Source organism: Corvus moneduloides, chromosome 3 (genome assembly GCF_009650955.1).
Source record: "Corvus moneduloides isolate bCorMon1 chromosome 3, bCorMon1.pri, whole genome shotgun sequence".
Taxonomy (NCBI): Eukaryota; Metazoa; Chordata; class Aves; order Passeriformes; family Corvidae; genus Corvus; species Corvus moneduloides.
The window spans coordinates 52,855,021-52,879,025 of record NC_045478.1 but is presented as its reverse complement, the minus strand read 5'-3'; the positions used below and the strand labels follow the sequence as shown (position 1 = coordinate 52,879,025).

The window sequence follows — 24,005 nt, the reverse complement described above, 5'->3', positions numbered from 1 at the left end:
GAATCATCGTACTGATTTTTTCCCCAGAAAAGTACATATGAAAATACTATTTTACTCTGGGTGTGGTGTAACTCTTCATTTCTTAATCTAAATATTTCACAATGTATAACTAGTTGTCATGGTTTGACACTGGCTCAGCGACAGGCACCCATGAGAGCATCTCGCTCACCTCCCCTGCCACAGCTGGGCAGAGGAGGGAAAAGGAAAAAAAAAATTAATGAACGCTTCAAGAGTGAGATAAGGACCGGGAGAAACACTTCAAGGGTGGAACAGGCTCAACTTAAATTGTGAAGTGAATTTATTACTAACAGAATCAGAGGAGGATAATGAGAAGTAAAATAATCCCTTAGAACACCTTCCCCCTCCAGCCCCTCCCTCTTTGCCACTGACAGCACAGGTAGACAGGGCATGGGGGTTTGGTCAGTTCATCACCAAGATTTCCTTCTGCTGCTCCAGGAGAGGAATCCTTCCCCTGTGAGGCCGTGGGGTCCCTCCCAAGAGAGGCAGTTCTCTGTGAGCTTCCCTGGTGTGGCTGCACTCTCATGAGCCGCAGCCACACCGCCCCTGCTGCAGCGAGTCCCTCTCACAGGCACACAGCCCTCCCAAAACTGCTGCACCGTGGCTCTCTCTTTCCACGGGGTGCAGTGCTCCAAGGACAGGCTGCTCCCGCCTGGGAGCAAGGGCCCTCTCTCTCCACCGGCTCTCCCACTGGATCACAGCCTCCTCCGAGTATCCACCCTCTCCGGCATGGGCACCTCCTCCATGGGCTGCGGGTGGATCTCTGCATCCCCCGTGGATCCCCATGGGCCGTAGGGGGACAACCTGCTGCACCATGGTCTGCACCACGGCCTGCAGAGGAACCTCGGCTCCGGCGCCTGGAGCACCTCCTCCCCCTCCTTCTCCACTGCCCTTGGTGTCACCATGTTGTTTTCCCTCACATGTTCTCACCTCCTCCTCTTCTCTGGCTAGAATCCAAAATCTTGTGACTTTGTTTTGATTTTCTTATTAAATATGTCATCACAGAGGCATTACCAAGCTCTCTCACTGGCCCAGTTTTGGCCAGCAGCATGTCCATCTTCAGAGCCATCAGCCATTGGCTCTGCTGGACATGGTGGGAAGCTTCCAGCAGCCTCCTCACAGGAGCCAGCTTTGCAGCCTCCCTGCTACTAAAAACCAGGCCGTGCCAAACCAATACACTATTGTATGTGAGATTTCTTTCTGTGCTTTGTCTCCATAGACTGAGTCTGAGGTTATTTTTCATTAAGTTGGGAGTTAAGTAGGTGAAAACATACTCCTCTTATTAGCTTAGAGAAGATAAAAGCATAAACCATCCAGTAGAAGATTACCATGTTTTTGATTCTGTTGGCAGCTATGAAGGCATTCCATCAGATTCCCAAAGCTGACTTTAGCAAAGAGTATTTCTGCTTTCGTATCTCTTTTCAAAAATTTAAATTACTTCTAGTAAAAAATATGTAGGCTTTAATTAATTCTTAGTATTTTAAATACAATTTGAGTGAACAGAAATGTATGATGAAATTTGGGAAGTTTCTAATCCAGTTTGCTCTTTGAAGGATCAGATTAGAAATTCATTAGAAAACACCACTTTGTGCCACCTGCCAGTTCTGCTGCTTCAAGCTAACTGAAAATCATTGAGAAAACTGAATGCCTGAAATCAGAAGCAGAAAAGACATCACTGCTGCTCTTGCATGCTCTTCATGTCTCCAGCAATAGGTAGAGATAATGGCATCCTTGCTGCAGAAGAAACAGACGTTCTTTTAAAAATCTCCTTTGCACTTGCAACACATCTTGCTCAGCAGATCAAACATGAAACAGATACAAACAAGGTTCATTGGCTTTAAGTTAGAACCAACTCTTGGGATCGATTTATGGTGAGTGTCAATTGGCCAGTGGATTTTTTTTGGCAGGATCAATTGTTTGTTATTTTCAGGCAACAGAAATCTGAAAGATTTGTAAGATAAGTAGGGAGCTTTCTCCCACGTCTTTCAAAAACTGCAGGAATCCACATGCTTCGTTTGCCATTTGTTTGTAAAAATGCAACAGTTTAATAATGTTGATAAATGTTGTGGTTGATAAATGAGTCCAGTTCCTGTATCATCTGTGCCAAAAGCTTGCCTCTGTGATACGCAGGCTGTATTTGCACCCTGTGTGCAAATGATTGAGAAGGAATTTGGAAAAGATGTTCACATGAAAAATCCTGTGCCACTTCCAGCATGACACATGCCAATGGGAATTTGTGGTTTTGGCGGGTGTTTGCCCCTAAACAGAGATGTCATGAAGCATTTGAAAGACAAATCTTTGTTTTCCTCCAGTCAGTAAATGTAAGAGCTCATTTTGCCCAGGTGCCAAGTGCACAGAACTGAGCAAACTGCAAACTTTTTTTTAAGTGAAAAACTGAGAAGAGGATGAACATGAAGATTTGAAAGCTGAAAAAGAGGAGTGGTATGTAGTGCCAGTGTCTCATACAAATCTTGCTTGGTTTCCTCAAGAAAAAGTGATTTAGGATGTAGTTAAACAGCAGATTCAGTTTCTTAACTCGCTGTTTACACTGCAAGTCTTTTGTCAACACGTATGCAAGCTTTGGTATTCCCATAGGTGTTAGCTGGTCAGCCATCTGACTGCTTGATTTCCTAGTAAAACGTAAGATACAAGAGAGAGAGGTCAGGAAGTGGTAAAATATTCTGAAGAACTAGGATTTTATTTGATGTGTTTAGCTCTGATATTCTTTACTCAACACCTTTAATTGCTTACATTAACCCACCCAACCCTGATGAACTCCTTCAAATAGTAGCTAATTAAAACAGTACAGTATGAGGGGGACTCTTGTCATTCAGCTGCATGAAGGCTCAAAAGCTTGTTTTAACATCCAAACCTTGTGTAAACTGACATAACTCTAAAGTAAACTAGGAAGATCACTCCAGCAGCAGTGTTACTGGAGCAGAGTCAACCTTCAATTAACAGAGAGCTGTCTTTCTGGCATAAAGGGCCAGTTCCATTGTTTCTGATGTTTCAAATGCATTGAACTACCAGAAAGACTCTGTAACTAGTTCATCTGAAGAACTAGATGTGTCTGGTTTGTTTCTTTTCTTTCCTCTTTAGGCAATCATCTGCTTTTGCAGGCTAAGCAAAACAACCATACTAGTTGTTTTTGGAAGCTGGTTCAGTCCTGTTACTGCTTTAAAGTTGTGTTGTCCCTTGGGGGCCAAGTTGTCCTTAATTTTTGCATGCATGACTAGATAATTTTGCAGTCCAATAGATCCTAAGGATCATCATGTGAAAAGGATATTCTGTGAACTTCACTCCCTTCCATTTTCCTTTAAAAACTCTTTTTTGTTGTTTTCTTAAAACTAACAGCTGCAGAACAAAGTCAGCAGCTTACAATGCTGTTTCTTAAAGGATGCTATTTTCCCCAACTTGTTCTTAAAAACACTATTCATAGTATACAGACAATTTCAATCTTTTTCCTTTTATCATGCAAAACTAGTGAATAACTGAAACCTTCTCATCAGCATTTGCTGCTTGCAGGGTATCTCTTACAAACATGGTTCAGTCTGTGCTCAGCCTTTTCTTTCCAGAGTTGCTTTCATTTCCATTTATATTCTAGAGGGAAGAATAAATAATCTTCCTGATTCCAGGCAAGATTTACAACTGCTGTAATGCTTTGGGCCATCATTGCCACACTGCTGCAGAAAACTACAGTGGTGGTTCTCAGCACGCCTGAGCAGAATTACTTCAGTGTTAAATGCCATCAGCTCTTCTGATTTGCTTGAAGGTTCTGTCTTGAGTTAATATGGTTATTAACTGACCCAAGGTCAAAAGTAAAGATTTACTGAGATAACAAGAAGAACTTAATCAGCCTTTTTTTTTCTTGATAGACTGTGACAGTTGGTAATAGAATTAATGAGTGGAGCTGGTGACTAAGATGCCCTTTTTCTAAATCATACATTGAAGACTTTTCTTCTATCTAACTTGAAATTACAGTTAAGGTACTCTAATGTTTTAGCTTACATGCTGTTGAATATAGAAATAATTTAGTGAAGCCTGAAAGGCCTTCTCTCTAGAATTGGCTATGTGAGGTGTTCAGTTAAAGAATAAAATAAAACACTACAGCCATGTAATGAGTTTTGTTAAAAATGGAGAGTTTACATGGTTGTTAAGCCTTTTTTATTTCTCTTGCTTCAAGTGGGGGCATGGAAAGCAATGTACACATGCTAATATGTGTACTTGAAGTCTTTATGAATACTTCCAACCATTATTTCCTTCAAATATGTGCGGCATTCGAAAATAGGGTTAATCTTTAGAGAGTACAACTTATGGTTGTTTAATTACAGGAATGGTTTTGAGGTTTAGTTGTATAAAAGTTTTAACTGCAGGAAATTCAGAGAAGCAACTGAATTGCTCATAAACTTGACATGCTGCCAGCTCTGCTGCTCAGTCAGAGGACTTGTTTCTGAGTCTTTAAGAATTGGAAATGTCTGCTTGCCTCCTTATATTTTAGTCACTTGAATTTTATGGCTTGTCCAGTAAGAGAAATAGTCTTACAGTAAACAGAAAGGAATTGAATTAGTCTACCTGATGATTTAACTTACAACATAAAAGTAGCTTCTTAAATCATAGTTCTTGTCTCTTGAAGCCTCCTGTATGGCTTGCTTAGAAAGAACTACAAGAGTTCACATGTCTTATATTCAATTTAGGGAAAATATACAAGCACTTTATTCAGGCTCATTTTGATTCTGTCCATTCATCAGACAATTCCATGACTATTGTCTGTCAGAGAAATCTCAGCAATAAGAAGGAAAGCACTGAGTTAAGAAACCATCATCTTTTTGTCCTGCTGTATAGAGGAAAATTCTTTCTTGTTACATTACTTATATAAAAAGTCATCTAGATGGTGTGTCAGAGGTGTTGTGGGGAAAGGAACCTGCAGAGTACGCTAAATTTTAACCTATTCCTCCCCTTGAAAAATAACTTAAGAATGCGTCAATGCAACTGCTGGTGTTACCAAACTCACCATGGGGTCAGGCTCAGCTGTTCACATGGTTGGGAATCCAAGCTGCACTTACCTAAATGGCACGTTCTCAATCCCATTGTTTTTAATGGAATTTACCAAAACAAATTTACTTGTAATCTGAGAATCCACTGAAACCTGAGGGCTGAAACAGCTAAAACAGTTGATTTCTTTCCCGTGTATCTATACAACTGAGACAGAAGTAGTTTGTAGCTGCTGGTGGTAGAGAAAGCTCCGTGAAAGAGTTTTATGATCCAATGGCTTGATCATAAGCGATCCATGCTGTGGATCTAACAGAGTGACTGTTGGCACTGTCTTTGTGCTTGTGGTCATTTTAGTTGTTTGCAGTATCTGGGATCACAAAATCTGGAAATTCCTGTGTTGACTTCAATCCTCATATAAGGATTAAAAAAAGAACTTTACTGTTTAAACATGGAACAGCCTTAAATATACAGCACTAACTTGCAGTGAATACTCATTATATTTTATATATGTGTAAATAGTATAAGAGACACTCTAAAATAGTAGTCTTTAATTTATTCTCTTTGTATCCGTGAACACATCAAACTAATGGGCAGTGGAATGTGGAATTGCCTGTGCATGAAGAAAAGCATAGGGTCTCTGGCAAAGGACGTTAGAGTAATGCAAATTAACTCCTTAGGCTTTTTGTGTTTAATGAAGGCTGTGTAAAGCCTGGAACTCTGTAATTCTGTGCCTAAAATCATGGCTTGTTTTTAAAGCTTCAGTATTCCAACTTGTCAGTTTGGATTCTCATCGTATTTTCTTCCTTTTGCTAATATTTTCATAACCTGCATTACATATCGTTCACTAGTTATTAGTTGTTCTTATTATTGTTGCTATTATTACAAGTTTGCTACTACTTGCTTCATTCTAAATCAAGCCACTAATAACAAGACAAGACTCTTGGTAAATACCTTGTTGCAGTGTCTACTAAGATACAGCTTGGACAATAGTCACTTAGGCCTGTACTATGACACTGCCCTGTCCATGTCCTAATGCTGTGCCAAAATACACATATGACATTTATATAGAACTTTGAGCAGAAACTGAAACACAAGAAGTTCCCTTTGAGCATCAGGAAACACGTTTTTACTTTGAGGATGACTGGGCACTGCAGTGATTTGCAGTGATTGCCCAGAGGGATTGTGGAGTCCTTGTCCTTGGAGATACTGGAAAGCTATCTCTACATGTTCTTATTCCTGGGCAATGAGCACTGGGTGGCCCTGCTTGAGCAGGACAGTTGGACCAGATGACCTTCAGAGCTCCCTCCACACAGGTCTCTTCCAACCTCAACCATCCTTCTGTGAACTTTGACTCACAGCTTCATAAAAACGCAGCCCTTGGTTATCTGGAGCACTTTGCATGAAAACAACAGGGAAAAGGGAAGCTTTTTTCCCTTACTGCTACTGCACTACCACTGCAGTCCCAGCACAATTGCTGTAGAGTAATGGGAGTAACTCCAGAAAGAACAAACTCTGAGCTGGCTGGAGAACTGCTACACTGTGCTACCTGGTCTGAGGACATTGTCAGTGTAAAGTTTAACCATTTGAGGACCAGCCTCTGAATGATACAAGTAAATGACTTAAAATAGTTGATCTGAAGATGTCAGATTAAGACTATGTAGTGATTGAGGAAGACCATCTTTTTGAGGGGAAGCAGAGCAAAAAGGAGTAGTTACTTTTTTCCATTTGCTCAGTGTGTTGGTCAGGTTTGCTAGTGGTTCGTTCAAGGGAGATGGCAGAATATGGGAGATCCTGAGTCTTGGGCCCTTTTGTCTATGGACCTTTTCAATTCAAACTGATGAGAGTAATTTAATTAAGCTGTTGTTCTGGTGTTGGAGTAAAATATTAAAGTGAGTAAATGAAGTTAGAAAAAAAATTAATGGAAGAACAATTAAAGTAGGCACCCTTGGTATCCTGTTCACATTGTTATACTTGTATATTTGATAACTATCATTTAAAACTCTTGCCATTAATGCCTGAAAGAAACTTGCAAGTGCCACATAACATTGGTTGAAACAAACAGTTCCCCATTTGCTGCTGAGTTATCATTAAAAAAAATTGAATTCCCTTTATGTACACAGAGTGATTTTAGCCTTTTCTGCACCTGCCACCATGGTCTAGGAGTGTAGTTTAGAGTGAAGGCATCACTCTAAATCACTTAATGGTATTGGAATTAAAGTATACAGTCAAATTTACAAGCCTAGGAGTGAATCTTCTGAAAGCACTTTATGCTTACATTGAGGATGTAATTATTGATTCCCCGTGCAGTTTATTAGGCTCCTCCACCCCACTCCCCGCTTTCACACAGATGGTGTTGCAAATCACCTCTCAATGGTCACCTGCTTGAAAGGCAAGTTTCAAATGCAAAGTGCTATTCTTTGTTTAGTCATGATAGCTTGCAAGATATAAAATGAGGCAGCTATTTAAATTTGTTGTTACAGCACCTGGGCTGGGTACACAAGATTAAATAAAAAGAAAATTAGGAAGCAGATGCTTGTGGCTTAACAGAAGAATTGAGCTAAAAGATACTCTTCGTTACTGCTGGATATGAGTAATTTTACTAAGGCAGCTGTTTCCTTAATCAGGAAAAACACCAACCTCTTAAGATGACATCCAGATGTTTTCTGTATCACTTCACAATATATTGAGTTTCCATTGTATATGCCATATTTTTAATTTCAGTCGCATTCACTTACATCCAATATACTTTCAAATACATGTATCATCTTCCTGAACTGTAGAAGACCTGACTACTAAATACATGGCATATTCTGTACTCTTGACATCCTTGCCTGGTGTTAGTCTACAAGTTGCTCCTAGGGCTGACAGTGCCTCTCACCAGCATCCAAACATACGAATATTGGACTTTCACAGGTTGGAGAGGGCTTATTTTGCTGGGGACAGAGGGGCCTTGGGGAAGAGTTTTTTAGTGCTAGTGTCTGTCCATACTTTAGTTGTACAGGTGTATGGTGTCTCTTACAGTGCTGCCTGTTGTTCAAAGCAGGACATACCATAGTGTTATTTCATAAAGAGCAGGTTAAAATCCTGTTCCTGTTACGTGGATATTGTGTAAAAACAGAGATTTTAAACTTCCACTAGCTCTTAGGTGTGGGATCAGTCCTCCATTGTAGCTGCTGATACTTTCAATACATGCTAGCTTGCCATCTGTCCTTGCTTGAAACAAATGCTTTCTTTGACTGGAGCCCTGAAGTTCCAGGCTTTCTATTTCTGATAGGACACAATGCTGGCATCCCAAATCTTTGACACTGATTTGCTGACACTGAGCTGTTTCATAATTTATGTATTTGGGGTGGTATGGTATTTCAGAGTCTTAAGATTTGAGCACAGTTTTTGCAGGTGTGAGACTTGTTACCTGTATTTTGGGCCTCAGGAACCAGTTGCCCATGCTCAGTTAATCTGTACATGTGCAGTAAATCCAACTCGTTACTCTTTGTGCATGCTGCTTATTGCACCTCTTGAAAAATTAAAGCTGCCCTGAGTTTGGGGTGAGGAATTCTCAAAGGCTTTTGTAAGTAACAAATTCCTTTTGTTATTACAGGCAATCATTGCAGTTTGTTTACTGCATTCTTCACAACCTTTTCTTGAATTATTGCAGTAGAGATACTATTAAATGGTTGGTTCATAAGCTTTCCAGTACTAGGGGGTTGTAGCTAAGCTTCTAATTGTTCAAGTATACATAGGCTTTAAAAAAACTTACGCTTTTTTGACATTAGTAGATAAACAAGCAGTTGCTTTTTCTCCTGTGGTCTAAAAGTTCTTCATCTTAAACAGTTCTTGGAATTTGTCTGTGAAAGCAATCCTAAATACATATGAATAGCACAAAAGGAAATAACCAGATATAACAGGAAGGAAGTCTTCCTTTATGATTTTTTTTAATTCTGCAGTTATCCAGCAATTCCTTCCTTCATTTTAAAGTTTTAAAGTGCAAGTCAGATATGGAAAAGTTACTTTACATAAATACTTCTTTGGTTTATGCCTTGCACTTTCTGACAGTTTGTACCATTTATTACTGGCCTTCCTAAAACAAGATTTTCAAAACAGTATATCTATTTAGAGATTCTTTAGTTAAAAAATAACTGAAGTAATTACATACTTTAGCTACTGCTGATAACTTGAGGGGGTTTGTGCTTTTTTGCTGTGTGCATTTGAATGAAATCTGGAAATCTTTCACTAATCCAGTTATTTCCATTCGATTAAGTTCTCTACAATCTTTTCTGCAGAGGGGATACTCTTCATGCTACTATGTGACTTCTTTGGTACAGTAGTCAGCTAGAAAAGAAAATTAATTTTCTTGCCATCAGTGAAACCATAACAAAAAAAATCTGATTGAATAAAAGAAGGGGTTTTATTTTTTTTTTTTTTTTAATCTAAGCTAATTTATGCAAGAAGCAGGTTTTTTTTAAAGTGAACTTTCTTCTGCAAGCTGGTGACCAGCATACTGGAGTATTCTGGAAAGGGCAGTACAAATCTAAAACCCTACTCATGTTTGTTACTTCCTGAAGCTGTGAAAAAGACACGTACTGTTCTAGCAGTTTGCAGGTGAGCTGTTGCTCACAGATACCACAAGCTGCCTGAATCTCTCCAGTAAGTCATTTGCATATTTCTACAGTCACTGTTTTCGAATGCTGGAAATTTATGTACACCTTCCTGAATTGCCATATTTTCTTGGTTTCCAAGAGCTTTCACAAGGTTTAGGTGCTCTGATGCCTGCTCTGATGCTGCCACAGATGTGTCAAATAGAAGCTTTAGATTCCTGTACCGAAGGTCTCATTATAAATACTACCCCATGGTTCTTTCAGCCTTAGATTGGGATAGGAAGCCCTGCTTTACCACAGGATCCATATTTTCCAGGCTGTCTCCTCTGAAAACCATTTGTCTTTTAACACTTTCCAGCCCAGCACTGTATGATGGCAGATGCTGGGAAGGATTGTGGGAATGGCTGCTTATTGTCTTTATTTTTAAATGAGAGTTTGTCCTGCTTTATTCAGCTGTGATGCTGTTCATATGTGTGAAGGAGGGATCTGTATGAAAACTAGTGCTACTCTGAGAATTTTAATGAGAGGGAAACCTCAGAAATCATTCCCCAAATTGTTTGAGTGTAAGGATGTGCCTGAGGGTGGACTTGGCTTAGCCTGTACAGGAAATGGGGGTAGCCTTAGGGTGTGAAGTGCACTACATTGCCTCTGTAGTGAAACTTCTCACATCCAGCCAAGCTCCAGGGCTCCAGCTTGGTGCAATCCCACAAGAGCCAGGTCTATGCCGCTCAGCCATCAGCAACCCTCTGGTCTTGGGGGCTGAGGGGAGGCTTATCAGCTTTGAGCAAAGCTGTATAGATGGGCAAAGGTGCTTTGGGTTTGACGTTACGCTTGCAAACTGGAAAGCCTTCCCAAAACTCAGAATGGTGAAGCGTGTGATGCTGACTGCTGTCGGTGTGTGCCATTGGGTTGATCAGCTCTGACTGATCTTTGACTGCTACAGGTGTAGCCTCAAGTGGAGCAACTTGTTTTGAATGTACTGTCCCCCTCTTCTGTATCCTGGTAGGAAGACTTGAGATTGGGTGCAGTCCTGTGCTTGAGAAGTGCAGTCCTGTGCTTGAGATGGGCTTGTGTTGGTGTAGCATTTCACATGCTCAAGTCCAGCAGGACCAGGGCTGGCCCAGAGCTAGGGAGTTGGTCTTGAACACAGTCTGTTTCCTGGGGAAAATGCTCAAAACACACTCTTGACACTTCTGGCTCTAGATGTACAAAAATACTTCTACAGCTGTGAAGGTCCTCACTGAAGGCCATTTGGCTTCTTTTCTTGGCACTGATGATCAGACTGATGTGACTCATTACAGTGCTTGTTTCCAGAAATGTTATTAATTGTCTCCTCACCTTTTAGCACAGAATATTCATAACTGACTTGAACTCAGCTGGGAGTGAGGACTGAATAAAATGAAACTCACAGCCACCTGCTAGTGTCAAGATGACAGTAACTGTAAAAGCACTACTTGCTGATGGATTAATGCCAGCATCTGGGCAATTTATCCAGGTGTCATAAACACTGAAAATGTGTTATAGGAGATGGTTTCAAATAATATGGCACTTTGGTGTGGTATCACTTGGTATTGCAGATAGTGGCAGAATTCAGCTTACTCTATTTCAAGTATTTTGTTACATCAGGTGGAGTGCCACAATTTTTGTAGCATTTTTAGTTTTCATTGTAAAAATAAAACAAATGTAAATATAGCAAAAATCCTGGATTGTCTTTCAGTAAAGAAGGTATTGGAAGTTGTTCTGAGAGAGTTCTTTTTTATTAGCAGATCATTTTGAACCCAAATCAACATTTGTTATGCTGAGAGGATTTCTATTCAGTGGTCTGAAGAGCAGGAAAGTGGCCTGTCCCTGTTCATTTTTCTGCTCTCGTTTTCTGCTTTTGCACTGAAATATTCATTCCTTACCCTACTGGGAAAGGCAGTCAGGTACAGGAAAGAAAGCAATAAATCTTACTTAGTGACTTGTCAGTTTTTATCCGTAAATATGAAAACAAAAATGAGAAATGCTTAATTTGATAGAATTAGAAATGTTGAGAAAATGTCTTTGTTAATTGAAAAAAAGATTAAAATATAGTATTGCTTCCTTTGGTGTTAAATTTTAACTTCTGGTTTCCTTCATATGGAGGACTTCTTAAGACAGAATTCTGGCTGTTCTTTAATTTATGATGCTGTACCATGTTATGCTTTTTTTAAAATTAGACCTCCCTCATACGCAATTCTAAGATTTTTGTTTCCTGTGCTTTCTTTTTTTCCTGATTAGCAGTAGCAATTAAAACTACAATGAGGTAATCTGACATTTTCAAAGGGATTTGTAATTCCAGCCAGAGGAAACATTTTTGTTTATCCAGAGGAGATAACATTCTTGCACTATAATGAAAGCCAGTGCTCACCAGATGACAAGTCTGGTCTTTGCCTTGCGGTTGCATCCTTGCAGGCAGATCCTTGTTTCTCTGTGGGAACACTCTTTTCCCTAATAAGATTTGTTAATGGACAGAAGAATCTGCAAGATTTGATTGATTGTGGCATTGGGTGTTCTAACATGAGCATCACAGTTCTGGATGTATGACCTCTTCGTTCGTTCGCTTGTTCTCTCTTTTGAAGACCAAAAATACTTACATGTATTTAAGAAATATTTAAGGCTATCTGATGAGAGAGAAAATAATGTCTTGTTCCCTGGCTTGGTATGTGTGTTGCCTATGGAATGAACAGGCAGCAATAGGAAAGACGAGTGTGTGCAGCAGTGAGGTGGTTTTCTTGTTTACGTACCAGTGCTTACTCAAATGTTGTTCAAAGAATTGCTGGCTTGGAGTAATGGTTGGTGGTTTGACATGACTTTTGTGTTTGTAAGGCACTCAAGATTGGTAACTCAAAGGACAATGAAAGGGCTGCTTCATTAGCCCTGAGCTTATTTTAACAACTCACAGCCTACTAATATAAACAGAGATTAAAATAGAAAGTGTAGTAACTCCGTCTTCTATATAATCTATTGTATGATTATAGTAAGTACCTAATTTGCTTTAGTGGTAATTTTGAGTAGGACTGCAGTGCGTGAAGGAATCTCTACTTTCAGGGAGGAGTCCATCTTACACGGGACCGTCACACAGTGAGAATCAGTATTATATTTTTTAAAAATGTTAGTAACGCCTTAGAGTTTAAAAAGAGAATTATCTGGCATCCTGACTACTAGCAAAAATGCTTGAGAAAACATTCCATATCCTGCCCAACTTTATATATTTACATACTGATAATGTGTTTCTGACTGGTTTAAGTTATCATTTTCTTTCCTGAACCACAGTGCTTCACATAGAATAATTTTCTTTGTTGTAGTATGGTGTTTAGCTGAGTTAAATATCAGTCCAATTTTTAGTGGCTTTATTGCTCTTTAAAGGTAGTCATGGTACTTTGCTGTGAATCCTCAGTTTAAAAGACAGGATTGATGACACAGAGTGTGGCTTACTCTATGCACCACCTGGTAAAAGGACTGCCAATATGCCAGGTAAAATAACTCCACAGTCCCCCTTCTTTAAAAAGTATGCTGTCTAGGTATCATAGAGCATTGGAGAAAGTGATGGGGGCCTTGGGAGTGGTTTGTAGACTTTTAGATTTGTAGATAAATATTTAACTAAGCGTGGGTTGAAGGGTGGGTGCAGGTATGGGATGGTGACAGCTTCTGCCAGGTCTGATCCAGTTGGAGTACTTCAAGTAATCTTTCATTACTGCTGGATGAGCATTCATGAGGAAAAGCCAGGAAAGGTCCTTGAAGCTCTAAGGATAACCACTGGGATAGGAAATTTTGCAGTAGGTATTTTCCTTTATTATATATAATGTCTCTCATTTTTGTGCTCTGTCATTTCTGCCTTTACTTTGTGCTTCTCAGTAATGGCTGTCATAATTTGTGCTTACCAAACAATCACTTTACTGGGTGATAGCAGGGAAGGATCAGGGCTTGCCAAAAGCTGAAATTCATGTTAGAAGTAGAGATAATAAGTAGAAGTTCCTATTGTTTATTTACTTTCATTGCCCCCCAAAAAATCTTACCCAGCACAGTAATTATTTCTTGTCCAATACTATAAGTTTCTGCAAAAGAAAAATACAGTGAACATTGTGGATGATGTGCAATAATTGCGGCACCTGCTTTTTCTGTTATCTTTTTTTTTTTTTAACTGGTAAAGTTGCAAATTGAGAAACAAAGTGGTTCCTTGATTTTTCTTCACCCTTTTACCCTTGCTGATGGAGTATAATTTTACTGCATGAGGCTACAATTTATTGTGCTCAGTCTTTCAGTGTTGTTGTATTCTTGTCATTCTTGTCTCTGCTGTTCTCCTTCATAGATAGTGATTTAGCAGTCAGTTGTTCAGCCATGTTAAATTAGACCTAGAGATAACATTAGGCAACATCCATAGTTGATTTTTATTTTTAACTTTGGAAGAGGAAGGAAAATCTCTAGCATGTATTAGTAATAACCTGTTGAAATTCTCATGTAAACAAGTGCATCTTCACCTCAGCACTTGTTTAGAAATTGTACAATGGTTTAAAAATATTTTTTTAATTCTTTTTTCCTAATTGCCTACTATGAAAATTATTTACTGCATTGAAAGAGGTGCATTTTGGACAATGAAGAAGTTAGACTGCCTGTCTTCACTGTATATTCTAATGTTGGTGTTTAGGGCACTATTTTTGTCAGGACTGAATTACATTTTCCTTCTACATCCATATGTGGAACAATACTTCCTTACTGTTTTATATCTCATGTGTTTATTTTTTGATAGCCATTGTTTGTGACATTTCCATAACATAGACAGTTTTTATTTTGAAAGAATTTGGTTTGTTTATTTATGAAATAAATACAGTAGAATTTTAAAAATATGTTAGAGTTGGTAGAAATATTTGAAAGTAAAGCATTATTGCTCTACATCAAATTAAGATGCTAAAGTGTCACATTTTTTTCCAGAAGCAATTATTGTAAAAGATCTCATTCTGAGCTTACATGTAATCTTTTTAATGATGAAGGATTAATACAGCCTGCAAGGTACAACAGGTTCTGAGCCTTGCTGCCTCTGCTGTGGTTAAGTGTGCGTGCGTGTGTGTGTGTGTGTGTGTTCTGAAGTGGAGATCTCTTCTTGTCCTTACATAAACATCTAAAAAGAATACATATGGCACCTTTAACAACATTCCATAAGATATCTATCTAGCCCTTTTACATTTAGCTAAAGGTAAGGGTTTATGCTGTGCAGCAGATGCTTCTACAGAAACTCTGGGTCCTGGTGTGCCCATCGCTTAGGAGGATGATTGTAGCTGCTCTCCTGTCAGTACTTCAGTGTCTCACGGCAGAGAAGCTGATGAGTTGATCACACCATATGCTGTGAAAGGCTGAGGGAGGCCTCTCTTGTGCTAAAAGAGCAAAGGATATGTTTGGCTTCAGCAGACCAAGATGAAAAAGGTGGCTTTGAAATGAGAGCTTGTGCGCTCCGGGTGAGTTACTGTCCCTTGCTTCTCCCAAGGCAATCTGCTAAGAGGTGATTATGTGCTGCACCAACTGTTTCTGGTTGTTCACCAAGGCTTTAACCCTTGGGAAGACTGAATTATGTGCTGGATAAAGATCAGAAATCCATAGCTAATTCTCATCAGAATCCACATAATTGGTAAACTTGGAAGTCATAAATATCATGGATTATGAAGGGATTTCCAAGCAAATTGTTTCCCCTGCTGCTTTGCTTCAAGTTTCTCCCAGCACTGTGATGCAATCCACTCAAGAAAGTGTTCTGACTCCAGACATAATTTGGCTTGAAATTACTTAACCTCCCTCAAAATATCTTTTACTGTAATTTTAAATCTTGGACTGTTGCCACAGAAGTCTTGAGATCTGTATCATATGGCGAGACCGTGGGATGGGATAGTCTGGAGCTTTTTTATGGTAACATGATTGTTCCAGAGTTTTATATTCACTCCTGCTCACATATTTTTCAATAATAAAAACCTTCCTTCGATATGGCTTTTAGAAAGTAGTAATTTTACAAACTATATTTTATTTTTGTGGAAAGAAATTTCTTCATTACCTTGTTTTGCCCAGCAAATGTCTTTATATATTCACATAAACATATAGGCATGGCTGCACCACAAGATGCATCAGATGTACAAACTGATTTCTAATATAAATAAATATAAGTCCATCATAAATATGTCTGAGGAGAAAAAATGCGTTGAAAGGAACCATTATTAGAAAGAGAGAACAATGAAGGTGACTTTGCTATTTTGACTACTACACCTGGGATAATCCCTTTCAGTGTTGCACAAGATCCCAGTGTAATTCCAAGCAAATAGGCCTTGAACATTCACATATTGAAATCACTAAATAGGTTTCTATATTTAAGTTGGAACAATATTGCTTCTAATTAAAAACTCTCTTAAATAGAGCACTCAGTGCACAAACAGTAAAGTTACTGTAACCTGAGCTAAGTTGGCAGTTGAAGGAAAGCAAAAGCCTCTTTGTTCCAGCTTTTTAACTATTTACCTGGACATAAAAGTTCCTCTTGTTAAATTGTCCGTCATTCTTGTGGGCGTATGGTAAGCATTTGGGGTCTTTCTGCTTCATGTTTTTGAAGTGAAAGCTGAAACTCTTTAGATGCTGCATATCAGTTAAGTCTCAGTTGTCCGCAGGGGTATATTCCAATTTTTTGATTAATGGTGGCACTGACACTCTCTGGATATAAGCCAGCTGAGTCCATAAAGACTGTAGCGCTACAAAATGTGTGGGGTTTATTTTTTCGGTGCTGTGTGGGGGTGTTTTTGTCACAGACTGCCCGTGCAGCAGATTGGCAGTACAGCAGGTGTGTGGCGATGCAGCCCAGGCTCCCACAGCATGCTGAACCCCTGTTAATAAACCTCAGAGAGAGCAAAGGTGGCCTTCCTGCGCCTGCATCCCCACGCTTCAGGAGGACGTGGTGCTTGGGGCAGGGATCTGCCAGCCAGCCAGGCAGGATGCAGCAGCATCCTTGGCTCATGGCCCCTTCCCTGAGCACAGGGCACCTGGCAGGGGCAGCCAGGAGTGTGTAACCTGCTCGGCAGTATCAGGTCTGGCTGTACTGGTGGCTCTGGTTTGATGGTGGTCATGCCAGGAGCAGGTCGTCTGGGCATTGTCACTGTGTGATCCTGCTGCGTGAGTTCTCTCCTTACCAGGTGCAGTGAAACAGGCTGTGCTGCTTCGTCCCTTTGATGTCACTCTAAAGGAGCAGGGATGCTTCATTGTGCTTAGATGGATTGTACCATATGCTCAATAATTACATTAGCTAAAGTAATTTACTTGGAGCAACAATGCATTTTCCAATACTTGGTTTCTTCTTAACTTTCAGGTTTTCCGAAAAAAGGCAGTGGAGCTTGGAGAGAAATTGCTACCAGCTTTCAACACTCCCACTGGGATACCTTGGGCATTGCTTAATATCAAGAGGTAAAACAGCTGCTTTTTGGTGACTAGAGCACATAAAAGTTATGTTGAATCTATCTTTGCCACAGAACTATTACAATTGCTGCACAGTTTTTGTCTTTCTGGTTCTACATTTTAAATTAGGAATTTTAAGTGGATATATGTTGCACACAGAAGAATGCATACAGAAATATATTTATTCATCTCAGAACAGGCTGTGGTTTTGTCAGTTAGTATGTTGCTCATCACTCTTCCTGAAGTCCTTTTAGTGTTGTTTTAGGTAGACTAAGAGCAGTAGGACATGTGCTACTCTGAAAGTTTTCTAGCCACTTTGTACTCTTATTTTAACCTGTTCACAAATGTGGTATCAGCATGTCCTTCATGTCAAGAAACAAGAGAATTGCCTGCTACCAGAGACTCACTGTTTTGTATCCTGTCCCAAGTGGTTTTGCTTTGGGCAGTCGTGGTTTGAAGGCTGCTCTGTGTTTGCTGTAGGAGATGTTTGATTTCCTGAAGTCACTCTTGCCTCCACTATCTGGCTCCAGACATGTCAGCAATTCCTTGGTCCAACTCAGGACTGCTACCTATGTTATGGTGCTGGTAAAGAAAATGGTTTCTTTGCACTGCTCGGCAAAGAATGTCGAAAATGACACCTGTGGAGTGTATTTGTGTATTTGTAAGGACACATCAGCTTTCTTCGTACTGATAATAAGCCCCAGCGTCACTCATCACAAGAAAGTGAATCAAAAAGAATTTCACACGTGCATGTGTTGGTGATGTGTTTTTTTGAGTGACTGCCTCCTTGACAGTCAGCATCTTCCACTGTTCCCTGCTTGCTCTGTATTTATGAGTGCACCTTTTCCCCACAGTAGGATGGACATTGACATTTTGCTTGATTGGCTGTGTTTGCTTCAGGCTTCAGAGTAAACTGCTCAGGGCCAATCCTACAGAAATCCCTGGCATGTCACTTCAGACAGGCTTATCTTCCACCTTCCTTTCAAACAGCAGTGAGGTAGAAAGCCAGAAAAAGCACATCTGTGTGCATGAGGAGGAGGGAGTTAGTGACTCCTCAACTTGTTCATCATTGGAGGGGCTGATTAACTGCTGCCTGGTGATGATCCTTGGACTTTGGCTGGTCACTTACGTGCATGTTAATAATTTCTTCACAACAGGCTTCAGTCAGTTCTGCACAAGTTCAGTAGAACAGCAGCTTTAGGTGTGTTACTTGGTTTTAAGCAGTTAGAGAAACTTCTGAATACAAAACCCTAACATGTTTGTAATTGCAACACAAGAATACCTTGCTCTACATAGTATATTTAAGCATGCTTAAGGTATTCAGGCTAAAAATGTGTCTTTTATATAGCCCATATCTAAATCCCTCCTTAACTGTCCTCTTTGCATATAGTTCAAATTATGTGATAGATCTTTATGGTTTGTTCCTACCTTCTCACAACAACTGCTGTGGGCCACCACAGATGTCAGCTGCAAACAATGCAAAAGGGATTCTTTTCCTACCTGGCACAAAAGTGAAAGAGGATCTCTGCCGAGATAATTCCCTTTGCTGTGGCAGAAAAAATGACATTAAATGCTGGGTTCTTGGTTATTCATTCTGAATCCTTGCACATCTGCCTAGCTTTGACCTTCAGTAGATGACTCTTCCATAATACTGTGAGTAAACAAATACGCTGTCATCCAGGCTTAGGAAATGCTAAGCCTCTGAAGCCTGCATACATTGTGTATCTAATATGCCTCATTTCTCATTAGTATTTTATTTGATTTTATTTTGATTTATGCTTCAAACTGGAAAACACAATAGATTATGGGTGTCAGTGGTTATTTTTAAATTACTATTTCTGGATTAAGAGATGAGCTGAGTATTTGTTTAACTTTGCAAATGTTCTTCACAAAATAGTTGGTTTTTTCTGCTTGTCCTGTATCATCACAGCAGACTTGCTCTCTCCTTGCATGCCTCTGTGTATAAACATACAGATGTGCTTTTGTGTCCTCACATACCAAAGACATCCACCTGAAGTATTATTCTTTTTGTCTTTTCCATTGTTTTAGTTCATCCTGCTTCTTTCCTTACTACTTAGTGATCATGGGACAGTTACTGTCTTGTTTGTGGAACTCTTATTATAAAATATGATAAAAAGTTCATTGTACTATTCTTCAGCTAAAAATACTTGCCAATTCATGAGTATGTTTGCTTGTAGAACTTCCTTTGGCCTCTAAAGTACAATTTAAGTAATTAGATCAGTGGTTTGTAGTGGGATTTCCTTTTCTTTCTTTCTAAAGTTTCAGTTGCACTTCCATATTTCTGATGTTGCTCTGTATTTTCAGTTCATCTTCAGCATCTGTTTTTCACTTCTGCTTGTGCTGCAGAATTTGAAGTTCCTTTTATGGCTCACTTGCTTATTTAAGTAAATAGCATGGTATAGCACTTGTGGACTTTTCTGGCTGAAAACAGGGGTGCAAAGAGGGGGTGCAGAGGAAGAAGTGTATAAAGCAGAGGTGGGTTGACATACAGGTTTGAGTTTTATTTTTGGGGATAAGAAGCACAAACTGGCAAAGCCACTTTCATTTCTCTATTTGCTTACTTATTTATTTTCCTCCCTCACACAAATCCTTTGTTTAGATATTTCCTCTTCAGTACTTCTAAAACGCCAGCTATAACAGTTTCTTAAAATACTTCTAGTTCATGATCCTTTTCTTCTTCTTCCTAGTAAGCTGTGACAATCTGGCTTCTCCATGCTAAAGCTGTCATTTCTCTTTCTCTCTATAAACTCTAAGTAGTTTATGTGACTGATCAATCAGATTGCTTCTGTATTTCTGTAATTTACCTCTCAGATCTATAAAAAGAAAAAAAAATGAAATTATAACTTGCTTAGTGAGTTAAGTAATCTTAACAAATACCCAGACTTGCATCAAGTTTGCAGTATCAAGTAATTTTTTTAATATAGCTATTTATTTTTACCCCTGTAACTATTAAAGGGGAAGCTGTATGGAGCTTGTATTTATGGGATGATGCCCAGCTGTCAAATACAGAGAAGGACCCAGATTGTTGTTATTCTGTTGAATCAATCAGGAATAAACATCTGAGTATAAAATTCTGTGCTTTTTTTTTTTTCTTTCAGATGGAAATTTTGTTTTTATGTCACTTTTTTCCCCTTTCAAAGCAGACCGGTATCTGGTTTTTAGTCACGATTTCCAATATGACCACATTACTACTTGCCAATAAGCAACCCAGGAGCATTCTTACATGAAAGAATATATTTTCCATGAAATGTTTTCTCTCTACACATTGACCAGTTGCGTAGTTTTAAGGTTATTTATTGTGCCTCGTGTACTGTGATGTAGCAATACTGTTAGGCATTAAGGTGCCTGCCTTTTTATGAAGAATCAATGTAGCATATAAACTTTAAGTGCATCTGAAACTTTGAAAAATAGTTATGCCTTGCCTTAATGAAAAAGTTTCAACTGGAGTAAATAATATTTTTATTTCTGGAAACATAACAAACTGGAAATGGGGGGGTTTTTTATGTCCAGCCTGTTCATAAGTGTTGTTGTGGCTAAGGGTGATACTGAGCCTGTTTCTCTGGCTCACTGACAAACCTAAATTATGTAAAAGCATTTATGGCTTTAGGGACCATGGAAAGTGTTGTATAGAAGGAAAAGCTGTGAGGTGTAGCTGGAGTGGGTCAGGGCAGGGAAGCCTAACAGAAGTTAAAAAAGAGGAGTTTGAAATACATGTGATTAATTTATATTGAAATCAAACCACAGGGAGTGGTAAGATTTACTTGACATAAATGTAGAATGTTTACTGTGTCTGATGTCAGCTCAGGTTTCTTTGCCTTTTACACTTTAATATTGATTGTACATTAAGAGTGGATCTGAGTTGTATTCAATATAACATACTTTATGAAGTGAGATAGCAGGGGCCTTGCTAAATTGTTTGCACAATGTAGTTACTCATTCGTAAGTAACCAAGTATGGAAGTGGCAGAGCTGCAATATTTATGCCGTTGGGATGTTGTCAGCATGGTTTTAAAGCAAGGTCCTCCTTTGACTTTTAAAATTACTATTATTTTTTAAATTGCTACATTTTATACAGCATAGTTAAGTTATGCCACAGGTCTTTCCAGGTCTCAAAGTGTTCAGTTTGAACAAGAGTTTCTGGGAGCTGCTGAGCCCTTGCGGCCACTATGTGTATTTAGAGCGAGAAGATACACCCATAGCACAGCTTCAAAAACAGTTTTTTACCTCACTTGGAAAAAATTTAAAAAGCAATAAAAAATTCACCCATAGTTTTTTTTTATTTTTAACAACTTTTTACCACCAGCTAAGATACCTGTTCTGTGACAGTAGTGCTAAATAGGATGGTTCTCCCCACCATTGCAGCTTGCCCAGCAGAACCTGGCTGCTCCGGAGAGGGGTTTTATGCTAAAATGCTACAGTGATTGGAAGGATGACTCACACACAGGTGGTGTTCCCTTATGGGACACTCATTCTGGTATTTCAGACTACTGGTGGCAGTGTTCAAGGTTGCAGGCATTTAAAGGAGCTTCTCTCTCAGCACTTTCCACCTACATGGAAATGTGGCCAATAAACCAATCACTTTGGAGGTATGAAATGTTGGTCTGTAAACAACAGAACTTGCTTGAAAATACTTCAAAGTTTCAAAATAATTTCCAATTTCAAAACATGTTTGAGTTCCTATGGTCTTCAAAATGTCTTTAGTGTGTGGTACCTCACTGGAAAAACTCCGGTACTCTTAAAGAAAGAATTCAGCAGATAATAGAATTGGTTCTATTTGTGCTCTGTGACATCTTCCAAAAAACATCATAATCAATGCACTTACGAGTACATACCTTTAAATTTTGTAAAGGAATCTTAATGCATTCAGAAAGCTTGAAAATACAATGAAGAAGGGATCCAGACATGTAAATTCAGTAAACCTTTTTGACAGTTTGATTCTCCGTCTTACACCGTAAGAAATGCCTGAAATGTGATTGTTTGACTGATGCATTATTTTGCAATATTTGTTGCAAGTTGTTTGTATGATACTATATTTTTTTACAGAATTAGCAGTTCATGCTTTTACTTGTCCAAGTGATACAAGAAGCACTTTCTTGCAGAGATTTAACCAGGATGGATAATTTAATTTTTCTGGTTTGCACTATTAATTCTAGTGTATAAATTAAATTTTAGATGTTTTTTAAAAAAGACTGCAGAGTTAAATAAAGCTTATTCTTCAAATTTGACTGTATTTGGCAAAAATAAACCTATTTTTAAAGGGAGTTTAGAGAGAAAAAACTTACACTATCTGCACAGTTTGTTATTGTAGGATCATACAGAAGCTGTGTTTAGATGAAATCTTTAATTACATCCTTTCTGTCTAATTTTGGCATAATTTTAGAGGAAGAAATCAAAATTACCTAAGAAAAAAAGCTAAAAGAAGCAGACATCCTTTATAACGGCTTTGCATGTGTGGTTTTGGCAAATGGCTCCACTGATGTAATAAAGTGGTAATAATAACAAAAAAGGATTTGGATATTGAATTAAACACTGAGATTTCCCCTGTAGCAAAACAGACCAGTGGAAAGCAGACTTTTGCCTTCAGGCATTTGGGTCACAGTGTGGATTTGTATTAGCACTGGATGCAATGAGGTAATCCTAGCTGAACTTTACCTCTCTAAAAATTATTTGGTTTGTGTTAAACATATGTTTTGGCTAAAATGATCTGCTGTCTGGACATACTGATGATCTCTTTCCATGGACTAATGAAGACCTTGCACAATTATTTGAAAGCACTAACATCTTGAGATGAAGAAATTAATTCCATCCTAATTTATAAGTAACTAGTGACAAGGATGATTTCAGCAAAGGGTACATTTTTGCAGCACAGCCATTTCAGTTCATTGCATGATTCATAAACAAGTTTACATTTCTTGAGTCAGTATTGAATGCAAAGCAACCAGGAAAAATAGTTATGCATGTAAAATAACAGAAGATTAGAAATTTCCATGTTTTAGGACATGTTAGAACACCACAGGAAACAAACTCCTTGCCATGTCTTTACCTCATCTGAAATTCCTTGCTGTGTCATCACCTCACCTGAAATGAGTAGCTAGTTCTGCATTGTATGACTAGTGCTTTATGTTCGATATTCAGTATATTTGACCTGTGGTGATGTCTGATTTACCATTAAGCAATGTAAAAAAATCTCATTTATAATAATATCACAAAAATTTCATTAGATAGTTCAAGGAATGTGGCTCTTTGTCGAGAAAGAAAAAGAACCAAGAAAAATATTATTTTGGTGATAGCCCATAATGATAGGCTGTATTACTCAAATAGCAGCTTCAATTCAATATTGTAATGCAGAATTTGTGTGGGAGGCTGCCCTCTGGCAATAACACAGGAAGAATTTGGGACCTATTATTATTACTGAAAAATATCCTTCTCAGTTTAAGTGCTTTCTTTATAGCCAAAAGAAAGATTCTAGTCCCAGATTCTAAGTTTAAACACTCTTTCCCCACAGTTTATTAGTTCAATGTAAAATGAGTATAGATACTTGCAAGTTCATAATTATCATATTATTTATCTCCGTAAAAGCTTGTGTGAGTATTAGTAATGGTATTCCTCAGCACAAAATGTACGATTACAAACACTTTATAGATCTCTGTGGTGCTAGCAATAGCTAATGTTGTTTTACAAAACAAAACAAACCTTCTGCCAGACAGTCCCACAGAAACCAACTTGTTACTGGAGGCTCTACTTCGTGGGCCTTTTGTCTTGAAGGCTTGAAAAAATGGGAAATTGCTTTTTTTGGTATGTTATTTATAAAGAAGATATAAAGGTTTTCTGTGCTGGAAAGGGGGAGGATAAGACGGTTGAACTATTTTGTGTTTTGCCCTAGAAGAAATCAGGACTAGGAAGTTCACTCCAGTCACCTATGGCATATGCCAATAGGTGGCATGTA

The 24,005-nt window shown here is 38.7% G+C and overlaps 1 protein-coding gene across 1 annotated transcript in view; it reads left to right on the top strand.

The window, feature by feature from the left end:
- Window positions 1-24,005, top strand: part of MAN1A1 (mannosidase alpha class 1A member 1) — a 142,990-nt gene that overhangs the window by 65,802 nt on the left and 53,183 nt on the right. Inside the window, exon 5 of the mRNA XM_032101574.1 lies at window positions 16,954-17,048. Within this exon, the coding sequence (XP_031957465.1) occupies window positions 16,954-17,048 (95 nt within the window). The remainder of the gene's footprint in view (window positions 1-16,953; window positions 17,049-24,005) is intronic.